General features: G+C 40.5%; 1 protein-coding gene across 2 annotated transcripts in view; it reads left to right on the forward strand.

Annotated features, from left to right (window-relative positions):
• Positions 1 to 16,692, forward strand: part of Rtn1 (reticulon 1) — a 213,091-nt gene extending 196,399 nt beyond the window's left edge. For both annotated transcript variants that reach the window (XM_070032457.1, XM_070032467.1), the window contains 6 exons: positions 6,913 to 7,120; positions 10,212 to 10,350; positions 11,998 to 12,067; positions 12,610 to 12,656; positions 12,741 to 12,799; positions 15,870 to 16,692. In XM_070032457.1, coding sequence (XP_069888558.1) covers positions 6,913 to 7,120; positions 10,212 to 10,350; positions 11,998 to 12,067; positions 12,610 to 12,656; positions 12,741 to 12,799; positions 15,870 to 15,912 — 566 coding nt within the window. In that variant the 3' untranslated portion in view covers positions 15,913 to 16,692. The remainder of the gene's footprint in view (positions 1 to 6,912; positions 7,121 to 10,211; positions 10,351 to 11,997; positions 12,068 to 12,609; positions 12,657 to 12,740; positions 12,800 to 15,869) is intronic.
• Positions 16,693 to 20,847: the final 4,155 nt, after the last annotated feature.

Raw genomic sequence — 20,847 nt, forward strand, 5'->3', positions numbered from 1 at the left:
AGCTGTACTGATATCTTTTTAGTTCATACATTTTTAATAAACATTCTAAATACTGCAGTCACTATTGGGTTATGTAATTGAATGTATCTAAAATAGTCTCCCAAATCAAAAACAAGTTTGGAGTGCAGTAAAGAGCTATTCTATCCAGAAATTTGACATAGTTAGCTATTCATTCCAGCCTAGAATCATGTTTCTTATTTTTCTCTTCTGTTATTAATTACATCCCAGGGATGTGGAGAACAGTGGTTTTGGCATTGAATAGTGTCTTCAATGTGTCAGGTTTACCTTTGAATCTGCTCTAAGTCAGTCCCAGGTCGGCTGCAAACTATTCTTTTATCTGTGGTATCAGGACTAAGAGGACATCACCAAGCCCATTCATCAAATTGATAGGATTAATAGGATTCACTGATGTAGCACTTCAAAATCAATGCATTGCCTCTTGGTTTTTTAGCAAGGTAGCTTTCATTTTTATAATTGTCAGAGTGATAGAGTAATATACCTGCCCCTAAAGAGCAGGTATAGCAAATGTATGCTCAGCTGTTTAAGTTCTTACCTGGTTTTTCTAAGTGAGGAGGACCTTGAGAGGAAAGTTATACATTGCTTATTGTACCCAGAGACTAATGGGGTTAATTTGCAGCAGTTAGTTACTTCGATTTTTCTTACTTGGGTTCCAAGGAAACTGTTATTCAAATATCTCATTTTCTGGATCCAGTGTGGTCTGTGGCTAATAATACAATGTCACCATTTTAAAGAAAGGTTTCTTGGCTCATGACTCTGGAAACCCACGTCTGGTGACAGCCTTTTGCTGGCAGAATCCTAAGGTGGTACACGGCATCATATGGCGCAAGAGATGCTGGGTTGGAGAAAATGAGTTTTACAGTCTTTGGATCCTTTCTTGGTTCACTTCCCCTTGATATGCCTCCCTGTGCACTCTGTATATAAGTGCTCTGGTCTGTTCTCACTAAGCTATCGTATTCATCTGTGAAGCTCTACCCTGATGACTTTATCTAATCTGGATCATTCCTAAAGACCCCACTTCTAAACACCAGGATTAGATTAAGTTCTACCTTCTCAATACCTCACAAAGGGGATTAAAATTCAAAGTGACTTCCAGTGTGGACAAACCACATTCACACCATAGCAGCTAGCATAGAGCTTCCCACAATGGTTTACAACATCCAATGCAAGGTTAAAATGTGAAAAATCAGCATGTCCTGGAAGATTTGGAACAGGGAAATTCTCAGCTCTGATCACAATGTTGTCACCTCCCAGCCTTCCCACTCTGACGTTAAAGCTGTGGACCACAGGCTTGCTCTGATCACCCACAGCCCTTTATCACTCACACCCGCCTCAGTCCCCAGCTGTCTCCACCATCATTCCCAGCCTGAGTCCCAGGCCTGTTCATTTTGATTCTGTCCTCTTGAATTGTATGCTTCATTGGCTATGCTCCTCGGGTGAGCTCACACTCTACTTCTACTGCTGATCAGAGCATCCAGAATCCAGCCCTAGTGACTACACTATCAATTCTTGACTGTAGCCACACCCACTTTTGACATTTATTTCATTCATCCTTTTGGGAATCCTTACTATTTTTCTATATCCCTGTTGGGCAATAGAAATAGGATGTGAGTCACATATATTACTAAAATGTCTGCCATATTTAATAGTAAAAGAGGCAACATAGATTTTTGTATTTTATTTAATCCAATATATCTGAAATATTCACCTTTCATTAGTACAAAGAAAAGCATTTAAGGAGATATTCTGTTTTACATTTTTTACACTAAGTTTGAAATCCAATATAGTAGTTGACACAGAAAGTCTCATTTGGGACCACGCCACTTTGAGTGCTCAGCAGCCTCTTGTTACCAGGGTATTGCACAACACAGGCCTCATCTTTTCCTACTATCTTCAACTCCTGCCTACCCCTGACCATTTCAGTCTCAGGAAGACCTCAGGACTTACTCTCCAAAAAAAAAATCAAGGCAACTTAGCTCAAGCAACATTTTTGTTGTTGTTGTTGATTGGGGGCTTGATCTGTGGGCCTGAGTCCTATCCTTGAGTTCTTCAGCTCAAGGTGAGTGCTCTACCACTTGAGCCACAGTGCCACTTTTGGTTTTCTGGTGGCTAATTGGAGATCAGAGTCTCATGGACTATTCCTGCCTGGGCTGGCTTTGAACTGTGATCTCAGATCTCAGCCTCCTGAGTAGCTAGGATTACAGGTGTGAGCCACCAGTGCCCAGCAGCTCAGGACACTTTTAGCTTAACACATATCTATTGCCACTCCTATACCTTCCCCCAAAGTCTCTCCCATCTCTTTTCTTCTCCATTCTTTGAAAAGACATTAGATCTTGTCCTGCCTTCTCTGAGATCTTGCTGAATCAATTATCTTCTCTCTCTAGAATCCCCATCCATCTTTCTACCAACGTCCCCAGATTTTGCTCACCCTAAGAGTTTGCATGTGCTGCTCCTTCACAATCATCTCTATTCTTTGAACTTGCACAACCTCTCCCAACCACTTACATGGGGCTTCCACCCCATGACTCCCAACACCACCCTCGGCCAAACTGTGAATGACCTTCCAGCTGCAAATACACTGGTCTGCCTTTTCTTGGCTCTCATCCCCCTCCCCCAGCTCTCTCCAGAATACCACTTGGTAGCTTTTGCTTTTCTTCTGGGAACTCCCATCACCATAGATGCTGTGCCCTTAGACACTGCGGTTGCCCACCCCCTTTTTTTCTATAGTTCCACTTATTCTTTTCTATGACTTGATCCTAAATGGTACCCCTTGCCCTCCCTTGGCTTCAATCGTTATTTCTACCCAGAATACACCGAACTCTAAACATTCTCCTGTTTACCAAATTTCAGCTTACATTTCCAAATGGTCCGCTGTGCTTACTCTTCCGAATGTCACTGTGTAATTGATATGATTGGTTTTAACTCAAGTCCACTGAGTTAAAAGACTTAAAAGAGTCACTTAACCTCACAGAATTTTGAAAAAGGGGATTTCTGTTTAATTGGCAGTCTGTCTCCTTGGTGACTCCTATCTTGCTCTTGCCACAGGCTATGTTACAGTGGCCTGCTTTCAAGGCTCATGTCAGAATCTGGAGGTTGAAACACAAGTGCCATCTTCCCCCCCAAACCAGTTCACCCTCAGCTTGCTATTTTTGTCACTGATGCTCATATCTCAATCATCCAGCTTTGAAATGTTGCTTCTACCCATAATTAACTCTTCCTCCTTTCTCCCACAGCTAATTAGTCATCATTCTTGTCAACTAACCCTTCATAATATTTCCTTTTATCCACCTCATCTCCTTAACAAATTGTTCCCTACATTTACAAACTACCCCACATCCTCTTCCTTTATCCACCCTAGGCATGCTTGGTCCTCATTTTAAAAGTTTGCCACCTCCCACATCACAAGATATTCTGACACTGAGTCAGAGTTTATTTAAATGAACACACAGTCATCTCAGCTAGGCCTTAAGTTTTTTAAGAAAAGGAACAATGTTTGTGATTGCTTGATTCCTGGGCTTACTAGGTAACCAGTGATCGACTATTGATAATTCCTTTGTTTTCACTTCAAGAAAAAAAATTCCTACACGCTAGTGGCTCATGTCTGCAATCCTAGCTACTCAAGAAGCTGAGATCTGAGAATCGCAGTTCAAAGTCACTCCAGGCAGGAAAGGCCACGAGACTTGGATCTCCAATTAACTACTGGAAAACTGGAAGTGGAGCTGTAGTTCTAAGTGGAAGAGTTCTAGCCTTGAGTGAAAAAGCTCAAGGATAGCACCCAGGCTCTATTCAACATACCACATGAGACAGACAACTATTTTCTTTGGGGAAAAACAAACAATTTAGGAGTGCTTTCTGGTTCTTTGTAATACCTAGTCAGGATACAATTTTCTTAATTTTTAGCTTCCTCACCTGTCACTTGGACCTAATGGAGTTTAGTGTGAGGTTTAAATGTGATCATGTATGAAGTGCTTTGAACATTTAAGAATTGAGGGTAAATGGGTATCTGTCACAAACTACCTAGAATCCACTGGCCATTGTTTTAAAATCATTCTTTTGTTAATCTAAGTAGAAATCTTCCTCAGTCTGTGCAACTGGACTGATAGAACTGTTAGGGGAGAACGCTACACAAAACTAATGTGACTTACTGCTCTGTCCACAGACTACCCAAGACAGCCCAGACCAGATGCAAGTCATTCTGTTATTCTTAGCTTCTGTCTCTTTCCTTTCTTCTTTTCTTCCTTCCTTCCTTCTTTCCTTCCTTCCTTCCTTCCTTCCTTCCTTTCTTCCTTTCTTCCTTCCTTTCTTTCTTTTCTTTTTTCTTTCCCTCCTTTCTTTCTTTCTCTTTTTTCTTTCCTTTCTTTCTCTTTCCCTCCTTCTTCCTTCCTTCCTTTCTTTCTCTTTCTTTCTTTCCTTCCTTTCCTCCCTTCTTTCTTCCCTTCTATATTTCTTTCCTTGCTTCCTCCCTCCCTTGATACCTCCCTTCCTTCCTTCCTTTCTTCTTTTTCCCTTCCTTTCTTCCTTCCTTCTTTCCTTCCTTTGTCCCTCCCTCTCTCTTTCCTCCCTTCCTCTCTCCTTCCTTCCTTCCTTCCTTCCTTCCTTCCTTCCTTCCTTCCTTCCTTCCTTCCTTCCTTCCTTCCTTCCTTCCTTCCTTCCTTCCTTCCTTTTGTGGTAGATACTGCTGCTCTAAAAAGTTAGCCTAGGATTGGCTTGTTGCCTCTGTATCTTTCCCCTACATTCAGCCCCAAGAGGGACCAGGCTTCCGTGGGGCTCCTTCTCCCACTTCTCTTGGGCCAGTGGATAGGGAGTAAATTCCTTCTCCAGTGTCATAATGGGAGGTCATCATGAGCCCATTGTTGAGTCCCTTGCTTCTCTGCCCCTGAATTGTAGCCAGCCAGCATGAGGAGGGTTAGCACCTAGCTCTAGCCCTATTCCATGTCACCTCTTTAGCCTGGGACTGTCACTAGGGTACAAGGTTGGAAGGTTGCCATGGTAACCATAGAAGGTTACCATTCTTAATTCACAAACACAAAATGTTCCACAATCTATAACTTTTAGAGCATCAGCATGCTACCACAAGTGGAAACATCCATATGGTGATACTCTGTTTTATGCATAAAATTACTTTTAAAATATTGTCTCAAATTACCTTCATATGTGTATAAGATGTATTTAAAACAGAAGTGAGTTTCAGGTTTAGCACTGGAGTCCAGTTTCCAAGATCTATTCTTCTGTAGATGTAAATAAGCCAGAATCCCCCCCCCCAAATCTAGAATCCAAACAGTGTTCTAGAATGCAAAGCATGTTTGTTCCCACGCATTTGGACAAGAGATTCTCAGCCTGCACTGTTCTTTCAGCAGTTGCACTCAGATGAATGATAGGAGCTGTGTCCTGCTCCCCCTACCTGATCACTTCCATTTGCTTCACCCCATACAAGTGACTGGAATCTAATCTTGTAAACCAGTTGTCTTCCAGTACTGAGCACAGGAAATTACAGTATAAGCTACTGCGATTTACATCTGGTTATGACATGGGACATTTGTTTCTGATTTTTTTCTTCCTGATTGACAATAACATTTTCTCTTCCTGATTGAAAATAACAGTGTGTAAAGACCATTTGTCATTTGCCAAATTAAAGAATACATTTGCAGCTGGGCACTGGTGGTTCACGCCTATACTCCTAGCTACTCAGGAGGCTGAGATCTGAAGATCGTGGTTCAAAGCCAGCCCAGGCAGGAAACTCTGTGAGACTCTTATCTCCAATAAACTACTCAAAAAAAGCCAGAAGTGGCACTGTGGTTCAAGTGGTAGAGCACTCAGCTTGAGCAAAAGAAGCTCGGGATAGTGCCCATGCCCAGAGTTCAAGCCCCAGGACTGGCAAGGAAAAAAAAGTTTGCAGAGCTTTGTCAGCAAGCCTCATGTGCTTTTTTTTTTTAGCAACTGAAATATTCAAAATATTTCTATTCTATACCATGTGTGAAACACTATACTATTGTTTATTTATTTATTTATTTTTGTTGTTAGTAATGGAGCTTGAACTTAGGGCTTAGGCACCATATTTATGTATTGATTCATGGGACTGGGATTCCAGGTTTCACGCTTGCTAGGTAGCTGCCGTATCATTTGAGCCATGCTCTTGCATCTGGCCTTATTCTTTTGAACACAGCTATAGGTTGAAAAAAGATGATGTAAATGTAATGTCAATTTTCAGACTTGCAGTCCAGATTTTTTTCAGTCATAGAATTTAAGTAAACAAATCATGCTGCCCAAAAGTTGAATGCAAATGTCAACCCCAGGATTAGTTGACACCACAGCTCAGGTCTGCTGGAGTTTAGGAGGTGGGTGATGTCTTCATTCCAATGTGTACAATATGGATTGTATCATATGCATCTGTAAAGCTGGTGTCCCACAGATTGACTTCATACTTCCAAAGGTACCACTCTCTCTGCAAAAATAAAAGCTCTTATTTTTATTGTTTCTGCCCTTCTTAGCAGCAGGGGTGCTGATGTATGAATCTACATACAGGCTGCCACTGAGAAAGTTGTCACCAGGATGGCAGGGTGCAAACGTAATCCCTATTCTCCAAAAGAAGAGCACAGGGGCTTCACATAGTCTTCTGTATTGAATTCACCTAATTCCAGCCACTGTGTAGATGCTGTAGCCCACAGCAATGCCTCTGTAGCACTGCTGTCCACGGAGTCTTATCTGTGAACGTGGAGAAGTATCCTCCATCTTTCCCAAAGGAAATCGCTGCTATAGGCATCTGTCCACTGCTTTGTGTTTAGCAGTCTCAGTGCCTGGTAGGAGCCCGCAGCCCCAAGAGCTGGGCAGATGACCAGCAGCTCATTCTAGCACAAGCAGGGTTCATGAGGTGTGTGTATGTGTCCTCTTCCACAGCTATTGACCTGCTGTACTGGCGGGACATCAAGCAGACGGGGATTGTGTTTGGGAGCTTCCTGCTGCTGCTCTTCTCCCTGACCCAGTTCAGCGTGGTGAGCGTCATCGCCTACCTGGCCCTGGCTGCGCTCTCGGCCACCATCAGCTTCCGTATCTACAAGTCTGTTTTACAAGCTGTACAGAAAACCGATGAAGGCCACCCTTTCAAGTGAGTGTTCCATCCCTGCCTCCCTGCCTGCCTGCCTGCCCTAGGCTCTTCCCTAGCCCACAGATACACCTGAGGGTATTTTTCTGGAATCCTGAAGACCTTCTAGAGGCTCCCCCCAACACTTGCCATTAGTATCTAACAGTGCTGGTAGATTTCTGTGACAAAAATCAAATCACCATCCTAATATTTCTCCCTGGATTGAGTTTTTATAATTCATTATGAATAGTAATCATCATCCCTCATCTGTATATAATGTTGTATAATTTATAGAGTATTCCAACAATTACTTAATCCAACCAATGCTATAAAGGAAGGCAGGGCAGGCATTGTAGTCTCTATGTACCAATGAGAAACTCAAGTTCCAGGAAGTTACAATACATACATAAGGTCCTGTGGCCAGGACCTAGTGTGGAGCCTCGGACTATTATTTCCACGCCATCTCTGGAAATTTAACACTGCAGGATCAAGCTTAATGAACAGTTTCATTCTGTGCCCTTCCTTCTCTGCATTTTCATGTGGGGAATCTGTTCAGAATGGATATTGAAGTAAAGAATTTCTTTTAAGGGGCAGTCCACTAAGAGGACACATGTAGTATGTCAGAGAGCAATGGCAGCCTGGCCAGCTACCTCCTCCTAGTTCCCCCAGTTTATCCTCCATCTCCAGATGGTAAACCTGGGTACTTGCAACACCTACTGCCAGTGTCACCCCCACCCCTGCTCACTAGCTCCCCTGAGATCCTTGCAGGCCCATTGCATGACCTTATCTTTTGTAACTGAGGGACAGTTCTGAGTCCTGGATGAGGTAGGTAGCCAATGCTGCAGAGTACTTTCTAGGCCAGCCCTAGAAAGTTCACCAGTGCCACCACTGCATCCACCCCAGCTCTGCTTCATTAGTCAGCTGACTCAAAGCCTGACTGTTTATGAGATGACTGTTATAAAGATGACTGTTTGTGAGACTTTGTGGACAAAGAGGTAAAAGCTACACATCAGACCTTCCTTCCCAGACTCTGGGTCCTGACCTCAGTGTGGAATACAGGTATAGTCTGGGCTTTCTTGCCTTAGGGATGTACCGGTCCTTCTAATGCTGTTAATGGGTCATCTGGGATATACAGTAACTTGTCTACGTAAGTTCCCATCTCACAGGCTAGGAGAGCAGAGACATGGAGTCTTCTCACTTCTAATAAGGCATGCACAAACATTTACCTTTAATGGTCCTGGCCTATATGACCTGTGACCTATCCCTATCTTTATTCATCCCCCCTGGCCTCTGCCCTTAGCCATTTGAGGCCCCACCATCCCTGTTACAGTGTTTCTGCTACACTCTTATCCTTCAAGGCTGAAACATGACATGGGGGACTTTTCTCTTACACCGCTCATTTCTTCTAATACCTAGTAAAAAGGAACAAGAATGTATCTATAATGAGCTCAAGTACTTTATCATTCTTTAGGAGACAAGTTTAAAATATCAAGGTTGCTTTTGGTAAAGTCATTTTTATTAGCAAAAGAAATGTCTGACTTGGTATATTATTTCATCAGAATGCACTATTTAGGAAAATTGATCATTTTGTATTTTCTCTAAAGAAGAGAAAAGTCATACCATTTAAAACAAATTCCCTCATTTAGTCAGTTCAGGTGACATTGAAAAAGTACCATAAACTAGATGACTTAAAGAACAGAAGTGCAGGTGTGTGCCAGTGACTCACGCCTGTAATCCTAGCTACTCAGGAGGCTGAGATCTGAGGATCTGCCAGTCTGGGCAGAAAAGTCTATTGAGACTCTTATTTCCAATTAACCACTCCAAAAAAGCCAGAAGTGGAGAGAGCCTTGTTGAAAAACAAACTTTACAACTTTGGTGGGGGGTGGGGGTGGGGGGGAGGGGCAGCAGGGAGGGAGGAGGTGGGGGAGTGGGGAGGGAAGGGATATTAGGGGTACAACAAAGAAGGAGGTAACAATGCTCATCAGGAAATGTACTCATTACCTTGCTCATGTAACTGCAATCCCTCTGTACGGTATTTTTACAATAAAAATATATACCAAAAAAGCTCAGAGACAATGCCCAGCTCTGAGTCTAAGCTCCAGGACCCTCCCCCCCCACACACACAGTAAATAGAAACATATGCCTCCCTGTTATGAAAGCTGGTTTACTTGCAGAAAGAGCGCTCTGGGGTCCCTTTTATAAGACCACTAATCTCAGTCCAAGTGTTCTATCCCCTTAACCTAGTCAACTCCAAAGGCACTGACTCATCATTGAAGGGACAGGCATTCTGTCTTAACTTCCTACAGCTTAAGCCAAATGCTGCCTACTCTTTCATCACAATTCCCAGAGCCCTTTAATCTCTCTTAAGTATTCTGTGGAACAGGGCAGGAAAGATGAGGGAGGCTGGCCCTTGGTGGAGGAGCATGACCAAGGAAAAGGAATACATTAGATGATTTCACCTATTTTTATCTTTTGTATTTTGTGCATTTTCTTGTCTGTGAGTCTAATTTAACTGCTTGAACAAATAGAAAATGCCATTACTAAAACCGCCATCCCCTAGAACCAAGGAATATTTTCACTGGTGCAGATCATTTGAGTTTTCTTTGCTCTCTGGATAAACCTGGAAGTTCTAGGATTTTTTTTTTTTTTTGGTCGGTCGTGGAGCTTGAACTCTGGGCCTGGGCACTGTCCCTCAGCTCTTCAGCTCAAGGCGAGCGCTCTACCACTTGAGCTACAGCACCACTTCCAAGTTCTAGAATTTAAACAAGAATTCTTAGATGTCTGGGGAGGAACAATGACTAGCAGCAAGAATTTGCAAATAGTTCAACAGCTTAAAGATATTCATCCCTATGCACTCATGAGTGGACAATTGAAATGAACAAGTTTCTTTTGCACTGGTTTTTCTCTGCGCTCTCAGCTTCCTCTGTAATGCTGCTTTTGGTGGAAGGAAAGAATTGCAATATCCCAAGTTCCCAATGCACTAGAAGTAGGCATGTGTGGTACCCTGCACCCTGCTGCCATAATCCAGGAGACAAGCTATTCATTGTCCCTGGAGCATGTGCCTGGCGCCCGTGTACAGCCCTCTAATGCATCTCTGGGGATGATCTGTTGACAGGACTTACCTGGAGCTTGAGATCACCCTGTCCCAGGAGCAGGTCCAGAAGTACACAGACTGCCTGCAGCTGTATGTGAACAGCACGCTGAAAGAACTCCGAAGGCTCTTCCTTGTCCAGGACCTGGTGGATTCCTTAAAAGTATGGTTGTTTAAGCCCTTTGCATGGCAATCCTGGGTTGCTTTCCCTAAAGGAAGAATATTGTAAACTGCCACATCACAGAGATTATAAAGCAAGTGTTGATTATAGTCTACTTAGAAAGCATCTAGTTATATGCATCACAAAGTTCATGCAGTCCAATCTCTTATTTTACAGATAACAAAACTGTATCCCAGAGAGGTTAAGATACTTACCCGAGGCCCAGTAGTCATTGGTAGGCCTTGGACCAAACCCACGTTACACAGTAACTATTTTTATCATTTTTACAGCACACTGTGGTATCTTTCCTTAACCATTTTCAATTTCTCAGCCAATTCACCAAGATTTCATTTTAAAATAATAATCTAGTCAGGGAAATGTGAAAATTTTGCACACTTCCTCATTGAAAGAAACTCTGAATCGCCTAAAATAGTAAGTCCTCTAGATGTCTTTAGGCTGAGACACCTGTTTGATTACAGTGCTGAGAATGAAACTCAGAGCCTTGTGTGTGGTAAGCAGATCCAGTCACTAAGGCAGAACTGTCTGGAGGGCAGGAGCGTGCCCATCCCAGCATGAAGTGAGGATCCAGACCACCCAGGCCTTCATCCTGGTACTTTCACTGAATCCACCGGATAGTTTTGAGCAGAATGTTTGAGCCTCACTTCAAGTTACATGTGAAATTCAAGTAGGTGAATCCTGACTCAGCAAGGCCATGATCAGAGTGTAGGGTGAGGGTAAAGGGTGGGGAGGGTTGGGGGGACTGGTTATGAGAATGTTCCTGCTCTCTAGGAGCTCTGTACCAGAGACTGCCTGGTAAGTGTTCCTGGAAGAACAGAGGAAAGACTAAGCGATGTGGTCTTGATCCACAAGGAACTTCACTAGAATAAGAACTCACTATGTCATAACTTAGCTAGAGTGATAATAACTACGTGCTGTGGTGTTCTTAAGGTAATGTTTCTATTCGTAAAATGTAAAAAATTATGGAGCAGGAGTCAGCCACCTTTATTTGTAAAAGGCTAGAGAAGAAATATTTGGGTCTTAACTCCAGAGCATCTCTACCCAACTTTGGCAATGAAGCACAAAGCAACAAAAACAGCATCTGTCAATGAAGGATTGTGACTGTGTCCCAATCAAACTTTACTGATGAATACTAAAAACGGAATTCAACATCATTACACATGTCACAAAACATTTTTTATTTTATTTGACTTTAGAAATGTAATAATTGTTCTCAGTTCTTGGGACTATACAAAATTAAATCAAGAATAGTTTGCAGGCCATACACCCTACCCCACGTACACACCGGGGCCTAGACTATTATATCATCAGCCCCTCAAATCTTACATAACGTGATTCCAAAAAATCCAAGAGAACTAGAGAAGATTCTCTTTCTATGATTCCATAATGGTCTTTAAATTCCTTAATGCTCTTTCATTTCCTATGAAAATTGTTTTACTGAAATGCATTTCCTACTGTATTTTACTCTAATCTTTAAAAAATCTAATTAAAATTCTAATTAGAAAAAAAATGAATAGGTAATGCTAACTAGAAAAAATAATTAGATCCCAATCTAAAACAAAAGACAATGACATGAGACTCTTATCTGTCAGGAATGCTTTTAGGAGCCCTAACCATTCTTTCCTCCTTTAGTTTGCAGTCCTGATGTGGCTTCTGACTTACGTTGGCGCTCTCTTCAATGGCCTGACCCTGCTGCTCATGGGTAAGAACAGACTGGGGAGGGGACAGGGCCATGCCTTCTTTAATTTTCTCTGAGAGCATATGCTTCCCAAGCTATTATATGTAAGCTTGCTTTGATATATTCCTAGGAATGAATGCTGGATATCCTGGAATATAGATCATTTCCCCTACCATCATAGCTCAATTAAACAATATACTATATTAAATATATTATATTATATATATGATTAATAGTGAACTTTTAAGTCTAAAGGCATTTTTTCCCTGTGAATCACATCTGATTTTATGTGCTTCTACTATGTATCAGTTTGCAGTTATGGAAAGAGATTTATTTTCATCTCAGTTGGGGACCAAACACCTTCATTCTAGGACTACTAGCACAGTATCTGTGGAGAACTCAACATTCTTTTGTTTTTCTCACATACATCCCCATCATCTTTTACCTAAAGTGCTACTTATTCCAACAATATTATGATATTGCAACATTATACCGAATGTGTCTATAAGCTGACTCTTGTTGGCGACTCTCAGAGTTTTAATTCTGTGTTTTCTTTTTTCTCATAGCTGTGGTTTCAATGTTCACTCTACCTGTAGTCTATGTTAAGCACCAGGTAAGTTCTGTGCATGTCAGGCATTCTTGCTCTATTTTGACCTCATCGTGTTTGGCTGTACTCATGATTTCTTTCTCTTCCTAGGCACAGATTGACCAATATCTGGGACTTGTGAGGACTCACATAAATGCTGTGGTGGCAAAGTAAGTTTCACAGTGCAATTCATGAAAAGGAGTCACACAAATGGATTAGCCCTGTGTTATAACAAGATGGTAAACTAATAGTTTGATTTACATTCATTTCTCTCTGTGTCATACTAGGTCAGAAGGTAAGTATAAATTTCAAAATTCTTAATTCTTTAGTGACTTGTTTCAGATGTCATAAGGAGTGAGCTTTAATGAATGAATAATATTAAGCCTTACTTCAGGACTGGCCCATATCCAAGATAAGGTGTAAGGGACAACTAGTTTAGAAAAATTAAGTAAACAGGTAAGTTGAAATAGAAAAAAATACTAGTTTAGCAAACCATTTCAATTTTTAAACAATAACACCAGTTTTTAAAGCATTAAGATACTTCTGAACTGCAAAATGACTAAAATTTATGTCACCTAAATATTTTAATTACATTATTTAATTCCACAAATATTTGTTTGTTGAACTGATACTAGTGCTTTTTAAACCTGAGTATTTAGCAGACCATATTTTTTGAGCTACCTAATATATTAGGAGGTAAACACTTCAGTTTAAAAAAATCTGTAGCTAATATGCTCATCTAATTTAGTTATTTCCCCTCAATTTTCACTTGGTATCTTTAGGCTTGTTGCCACCTACCATGGTAGTTTTTATGTTGTAAATATTACTCAAGGTTTTGCTTTAAACAACAGTTGAACTCATCTTCACCTACAAATACATGCCATCAAAAGACTAGACTTTGTCAGCATAAACTCATCTAGTAACCAGATAATTATGTGGCTGGACCTAGCTGGTGAACAAATATACAGAGAGGGAGTTTAAGTGCTCAAAAATGTATAACAAACACAAAATCCAAAAGATAAACACTTCAAAGTTCTTCTGCTAGGAGGTTGCTGTACTCTCCTGAAATGTATACAAAGTTGATCCTTACGTTTTTCCTTGTAAGTTATTTCAAAAATGCTTAAAATTATGAGCTTGGACCCAAGTATAATCAACATCTAATGATTATACAAATAAAGAATATTTATATTAAGAAATATCAGCATGGTATAGAATAAAATTTGGTAGGACCCAAGTCTGGAACATTGTTCAAAAACAGAAATCCTAAAACCCAACAGACCGAAAGAAGTAAAATTTCTAGCCTTGTTGAGGGAGCATCAATTCTACGCACTTGCCTAATGGGTATTTTCTCATATGTCCATGGATTTCAGTTTTCACAAGCAGTCTTCTTGCAGTTCCACAGCCAGAACCTCTTTTTCACCCAATCCTTGCTTTCTTGATGAATGGCCTTATCATGCACCTGGCTTCTCACACCAAAAACAATCTTTTTAATTTTGTTTTCTCTTCTCCTCATCCATGCTTTCAATCCATCAACAAGCTGGCCCCATCTCCAAGCTAGATCCCAAACTTGTCACCTGCTGTTTTCATGTCTAACGTATCACCCTGACCATGCTCATCTGACACTGGAATCCCTCTGTAATTGCTTCCTCTTATTTCTCCATTTTTTTTAAACACTCACTATCACTATCTATTTGCCAATGGCTTGCCATTACATAGGAGAGAATCTAAACCCCTTACCATAGCCCACAAGTTCTAATACCATTCAGTGACTACCTACCTAACAGGCCTGTCCCCTCCACACACGGAGCCCACCAGCCTCTACTCCTCTTGCCCCTAACCTCCAGATCTTTGTCTAGTGACTCCTGCCTGCCCTCTGGGCATCTATTTCACAGATCAGTGGATTTAAAGTAAGCACTACTCACTTTACCATACTGCCCCTAACTTCCAATCACACTGCCTTCTTCTGTTTTATACCATTTGTCACCATGTGTAATTTTCTTGTCTGTTTCTCTCTGCTTAATTGTTACAAGAATAAAAACTCCATGAAAGCAAGTACCTTCTCCCTTGGGTTAAACCTGGAATTCTAGAACGTGGAAGGGTTCCCAGCCCAGAGGATTAAAATCTACCTGATGGACTCATATACTTTCAAATTCGAAAGTGCAAGCCCATCCTACAGTAATGCAACCATAGTGTGAGCATTGCAGAATGTTAGGAGCTATGGCAATATCTAATCTGTACCCACTTGTTAAAGATGAGTATGTAAGCCCAAAAATGTTCATTTACTGAATGAATAGCATACCTTAGTCTAAGACAATTTTCTTAATTCCAGTTCTAGGGCAGTTGGACCACACATAAGTTTGTGTGGGATTATTTGATTATCTTATTTGTTATAGTATTAGGCACGTTGTACTGTCATGCAATCACTCGGCATGTATACTCAGCTGGAGCTCTTCTACTTGAGCTAGCATCCAGCCCTCTTTTTGCTGGTCATTTTGGAGACCAAGTCTCACCTACCTTACGCTGGCTTTAGTCCATAAATTCTAGGACTCAGCATCATGAGTTGCTAGGACTACAGGCATAAACTACCAGAGCCTAATGCGAACATAGGCATAGACTTGTTTATTTTGTTTTAATCCAGAACCAACTCTGTGTATGCTACTTTTCCTGGTTACTGTACTTTTGGTCTCTTGTAGAAATGCCCCAAATTACATGATCAGTGGCACCCTTGATATATCTTAGCTTCTAGAGTCTCCCTGCAAAAAGTTGATATAGTTATCTACCTAAAAAGTTATAGTCTAAAGAACACAACATTCTTGAGTCATTCATTATTCAATTTTCACTTGTTTTTTATTGCCTGGTAGAAGAGTTTTTAGACACACACTTAAAACTATAACACCAGTGGGGTGTTGGTTACTCACACTTTAATCCTAGCTGCTCTGAAGGCTGATATTGAAAGACAGTAATTTGAAACCAGTCCAGGCAGAAAATTCTGTGAAACTCTTATGTCCAATTAACCAGCAAAAAAAAGCCATTGCTCAGTTGATAAAGTGCAGCCTTGAGTAAAAATGCCAATCAAGAGGATGAAGCCCTGAATTCAAGCCCCAGCATTTGCACAAAACAAACAAAAGAATTATAATGGCTTTTAGCATATCAAGCTATTTGATCACTTGGCTAATGAGTGCAACATAATGAATGCATAAAATGATCTCACTGGTAACCTCTTTATCATTCTCTTTTTAGAATTCAGGCTAAAATCCCAGGAGCCAAAAGGCACATTGAGTAAATGGACATCCCAGCAAGAACAGAATATAAACAGGGTTGTCTGCCGTGGTAACCGCTCTCGTTTGACTCGTTACTGCAAATCGATCATTTTTCCCTCCCAGTTACCATACTCTTAGAGGCAAACCTTAAAACAGCTGTTTTTAGGCTGTTCTGTACTCTTAGAATATTTGAGTCACTTGTGTCAAGCACTAAAGTATAGAGAAAAGTGTATTAGATGTGGTTTTTAATTTTGTGTTGCTAAAAAACAAAAAAGTGCATGATGGTGAGAGCCCATGTTATCTTTTCTTCTATGGTGTTCTCCTCCTCTTCCTCTCCCTCCTCCTCCTCTTCTTCTCTGCAATGCTTCTGTAGCTTCTAACCCGCAGCTAGTCCTCTCCTGCCCAGTGAACTGACGCAATAGTGGAAATCGCTTATATGTCCTTGGGTTGCTGGTTGGATTAATCTTTAATAACACTATATAGAATTGTAGACTGATGTTTTAGCACTTTTCCAACACATACAACATAAAAAATATAATTTAAAAAGCAGTTGATGGTAATCAGTTTTGTATAACTTAATTAAATGAATACACCCCAACATGAACACACAGTCCTTTTGTTGTATGGGATGGACGGGCTGATTTACATGTATGGTCACTCAAAAGTTACCAGCATGTTAACTTTATTACAATTTGTATTACTTTCTCTGTAGTTCCTAATGGACTTAATTATGGACTCTGGATATTTGCACTTATGTACTTGATACTGAATGCATAAATAAATGTTACTAAATGTAGAAAGTTTCTTCCTGTCTTGTCCTGATCTTACTAGAAAATGCAAAAGTGTTTACCCTGCTTCTTTTCTCCATAAGGCTTTAACCCCAGATTGTTTTTATAACTTATTTGAGTTAATAATAGAAACCATTAAAGAGTAGTAGAAAAACAATTCTTATTGTTCTTTCAATAGTTGATGCTGATATTTCAGTTTATAAAAGCTAGAGAGTGATGTAAATCTGTACATCAACTTTTAGTAACCATGTGCCACACAACACGGGCATAGAACAGTTGTCATTGTCCTCTGCTGGCTCTTTTGGTAATGATTTATTGAGCCACTGCTGTTGAGCAGTGATAGGACTGTGAATCAGAAAGTTAATAGTTCCTGCCTTTTCCATACCAAGTCTTCTATGAACATACTCTGCTTTTATAGAAGTACAATTGCACATTTATTTTACTATGATACTCAAGACAAAGATGAATAGGTGGAAGTGAATGAAAGAGCAGCAATGGGAGGAGAAAAATGAGCAGAAGAGAAAAGGAATTGTTCACTTGTATATGCTGCCACTGACCAATTTTAGACTTGGCCTCAGTAAGTATCTAAGGAGTCAAGAGAAGGTATGAGAGTTACAAGGGAAATGACATCATGACTCCACCAAGGAATGTCCGTCTTGATGTTGGGGTACTTCTAAATGCTAGGTAGACAAAGCCTGCCAGAAAAACCAGAGCAGTGTTACAAGCTCAAGCAACATGATAAGATTCAGGAAACTGAACATCAGGGCTGGATCCTGGACTGGGTTTTGCCAGAGGAAGATGGTTCCCAGAATGAAGAAAAAGACAGAAACTAAGGAGCCAAGTGTACTGTGTGTGGAAGAGCACAGTGTGTGAAGAGAACGGTGAGTATAAGCTGAACTGGGTTGCAAGGTGCTTATGCTGGGAATGGTGATGCCGGGGAAAGATGCTTTCATGGGGTGGAGAAACAGACACCTGTGCCCAAGATTTGGGGCTTTATTCTTTCAATCACAGCGTTACATAAAAGCCAACACAATAAAGGTGCAAGGCTAGAAGATTGGAAGAATACAATAATTGTAACATAATTCCAACAGAAAACAGGGGAAGGGAAATAATAATCTTAATTTGGTGTCTTATGTCCTTTTTGATAGTTGTTAAATAGAAGGATTACTTGGACTACAAGAGTGTAGAACGCTGTGGTTGTATGTGTGCTTCATATACTGGATTTGATCCCTGGCATCTTCCTTTGTGTTTTTCAATGTTCAGTCTTTGCAATATGAAGTTTCTTCTGTGTAGTTCTATTATATAGAATAAGTGTCTTCAATACTGGCATTCACAGCGTTTTCTTCCCTCCTCTTGGTCCAGAGGATGGATTGTCATTAGAAGGATTTAGTTAGGGAATCCCTTTTTCTGGCAGTAGTACAGAAGATTCCTGAGGGAAACTTCAGGATTACAAAACAACAGGTATGGACATACACCTTTAACAAATAGAACACAGGGTTTGTGGTATGTTGTTTCTTCTCCATCAGACATTAGCCAGTATGATATTGGAGGTGATGAAAAAATATGAGGACGCAGTGAAGAGGTGAGAAGAGGTCCCAGGGTGACCCCAGGGTGAGTGAGCTGATTCTGGCTGTGGTAATAGCAATCCTCTGGGTGAATGCGGTAGGCAAGAGGTACATAGATGAAGAGGCTACAATATACTTGATGGCTGATTTCAGAAGTAAAGGAAACTGGATAGTTCATACATTGTTTGATCATCCCATACCCGTCTTAAACAAGATTTAGATCTGAGATTGAAAACAGGATATTCAATTCACCTCATCTCAAATTGCTATTCATATACACAAAGATTGAATGATCAGTCTAGCTACAGATGCAGTTGCTTGACCATGGCTAAAGTAAGCCTCTATTATTTCTATGCTAAGGGAGATTAAGGGCTTAACTGGTGGTGATTTTTCTAAATACACAGTTTCACTGGTTTGACCTTCCTGCTTGAAGACAGTTCTTAAATCTAGGGTTTACAGAACAATCCTGCCATAAATACAGCAGAAAAGAAAGACAGAGATCTGTGTGTGTGTGTGTGTGTGTGTGTGTGTGTGTGTGTGTGTGTGTGTGTGTGTGTGTGTGTGTGTGTGTGTGTGTGTGTGTGTGTGTGTGTGTGTGTGTGTGTGTGTGTGTGCCAGTCCTGGAGCTTGAACTCAAGTGCCTAGGCACTGTCCCTGAGTATTCTATCATTTGATAGAATTCATTTGATAGAAGGCTAGTATTCTATCATTTGAATCACAGCACCATTTCTGGCTTTTTCTGTTTATGTGGTACTGAGGAATCAAACCCAGGGCTTCATGCATGCTAGGCAAGCACTCTACCACTAAGCCATATTCCCAGCCCAAGACACACATCTTAAAGAGCTTTATAGGGTGGCTTAATTTTTTATACACATTCCCCTAACCTAGTCCCTACATCCACATTGCGGCAGGAAAAAGATGTCATATCACCGAAGCCAAGGGGACTGACTATTCATTCCTTAACTCCAGCAGAGTTGAGAATCAGGAGGTCACCTTAACTGAAACCTGAGTTAATAAAGAATTTAGCCTTTGAAGCATAGTCATTAAGTGATAATTCTGGTGCATGCAGTAGAATGATGTTTACCCAAAAGATTACAGTAAATCTACTGGCACAACTTTGTTCATTGCAGCACAATATTCACCATAGTCACTGTATGGAATCAGCCCTCAATGGAGGAATGGATCAAGAAAATGTGGTACCATATACACAATGTATTTTATTCATCCATTAGAAAGAATGATAGTACATCATTTACAAAGAAATGGTTGGGCCCAGAAAAAGTTCTGTTAAATAAAGCTAGGCTCAGAGAGATAAGGGATGCATTTGTTTCCCTTTTTAAAAATTATTTTTCTTTTCTTTTTTTCTTAATATATATTTTTATTGTAAAGATACTTCACAGAGGGGTTACAGTTACATGAGCAAGGTAATGAGTCCATTTCCTATGGAGCATTGTTACTCCCTCCTTAATTTTTCCCCTATCATCCCTTTCCTCCCCACCTCCCCAACTCCTCCCCCTTCCCAAAAAGTTGTTAAGTTCATTTTCAACATACTGTCTTATACATCGCATTGTTACAATGGGTCATCCTGTATCCTTATTTCAGGCATTTTGTTATTTCCCTTCCCCTCCCCAAATTAGAAAAATGTATATACAAGATGCAGGGCACTAGAATCAAATACACTGACAACAGGGGTTGTACCATGGGGGAAGAACATACAAGAAACCAAAAAATATCACATGATACATTATAGGTACTTTAAAAAGAACAGCAAGAAAGATAAAATCTCTTGTGTCCCTATCTTGGGGTTCATTTCACTTAGTATCAGATTATATGGTCATATGTACATAGCTTTTGACCTCTTTTGTTTGTCTTATACATATACTAGTTATTGCAGAGAAGGGAAACCATGGGACCTCTGTTTCTTTGAGTCTGGCTTACTTCACTTAATATAAATTTTTCCAAGTCTTTCCATTTCCTAACAAATTGGGTGGTGTCATTCTTTCTGATGGAGGCATAGAATTCCATTGTATATATATACCACATTTTCTCGATCCATTCATCTACTGAGGAGCATCTGGGTTGGTTCCATATCTTAGCTATGGGAAATAAGGCTGCAATAAGCATAGTTGTGCTGGTAGCTTTAGTATGGCCCTGTTTGTGATCGTTTGGGTAAATGACTAGAAGTAGGATTGCTGAGTCATGGGGGAGCTCTATGTGGAGTCTTTTGAGGAATCTCCATACTGCTTTCCAAAGTGGTTAAACAAGTTTACATTCCCACCAACAATGCAGTGGGGTTCACTTTGGGCCACATCCCCTCCAGCATCTGTTATTAGCATTTTTCTCTCATCTGTGGAACCTAGAACTAATTTATAAATGAATAAACACATCAGGGTTGCATGCAAGTGCACACAAATGTATTAAGAGAAATATGGTATTTCCAAGGGAGAGTTCAAATGGTGCAATTCTTTAGAAAGACTAACTCACAACACCGGGAAACTGGTACTTAAAAGGTGAGGAACGAAGTCAAGGGGAGTAGATAAATGAAGAGAGCAAGGGGCTGCAGAATGCATTCATATAATTCAATGTACATCCTATTAAATTAAGA

This window comes from Dipodomys merriami, unplaced genomic scaffold (assembly GCF_024711535.1).
Source record: "Dipodomys merriami isolate MVZ:Mamm:240054 unplaced genomic scaffold, mDipMer1.0.p SCAF_1, whole genome shotgun sequence".
NCBI lineage: Eukaryota > Metazoa > Chordata > Mammalia > Rodentia > Heteromyidae > Dipodomys > Dipodomys merriami.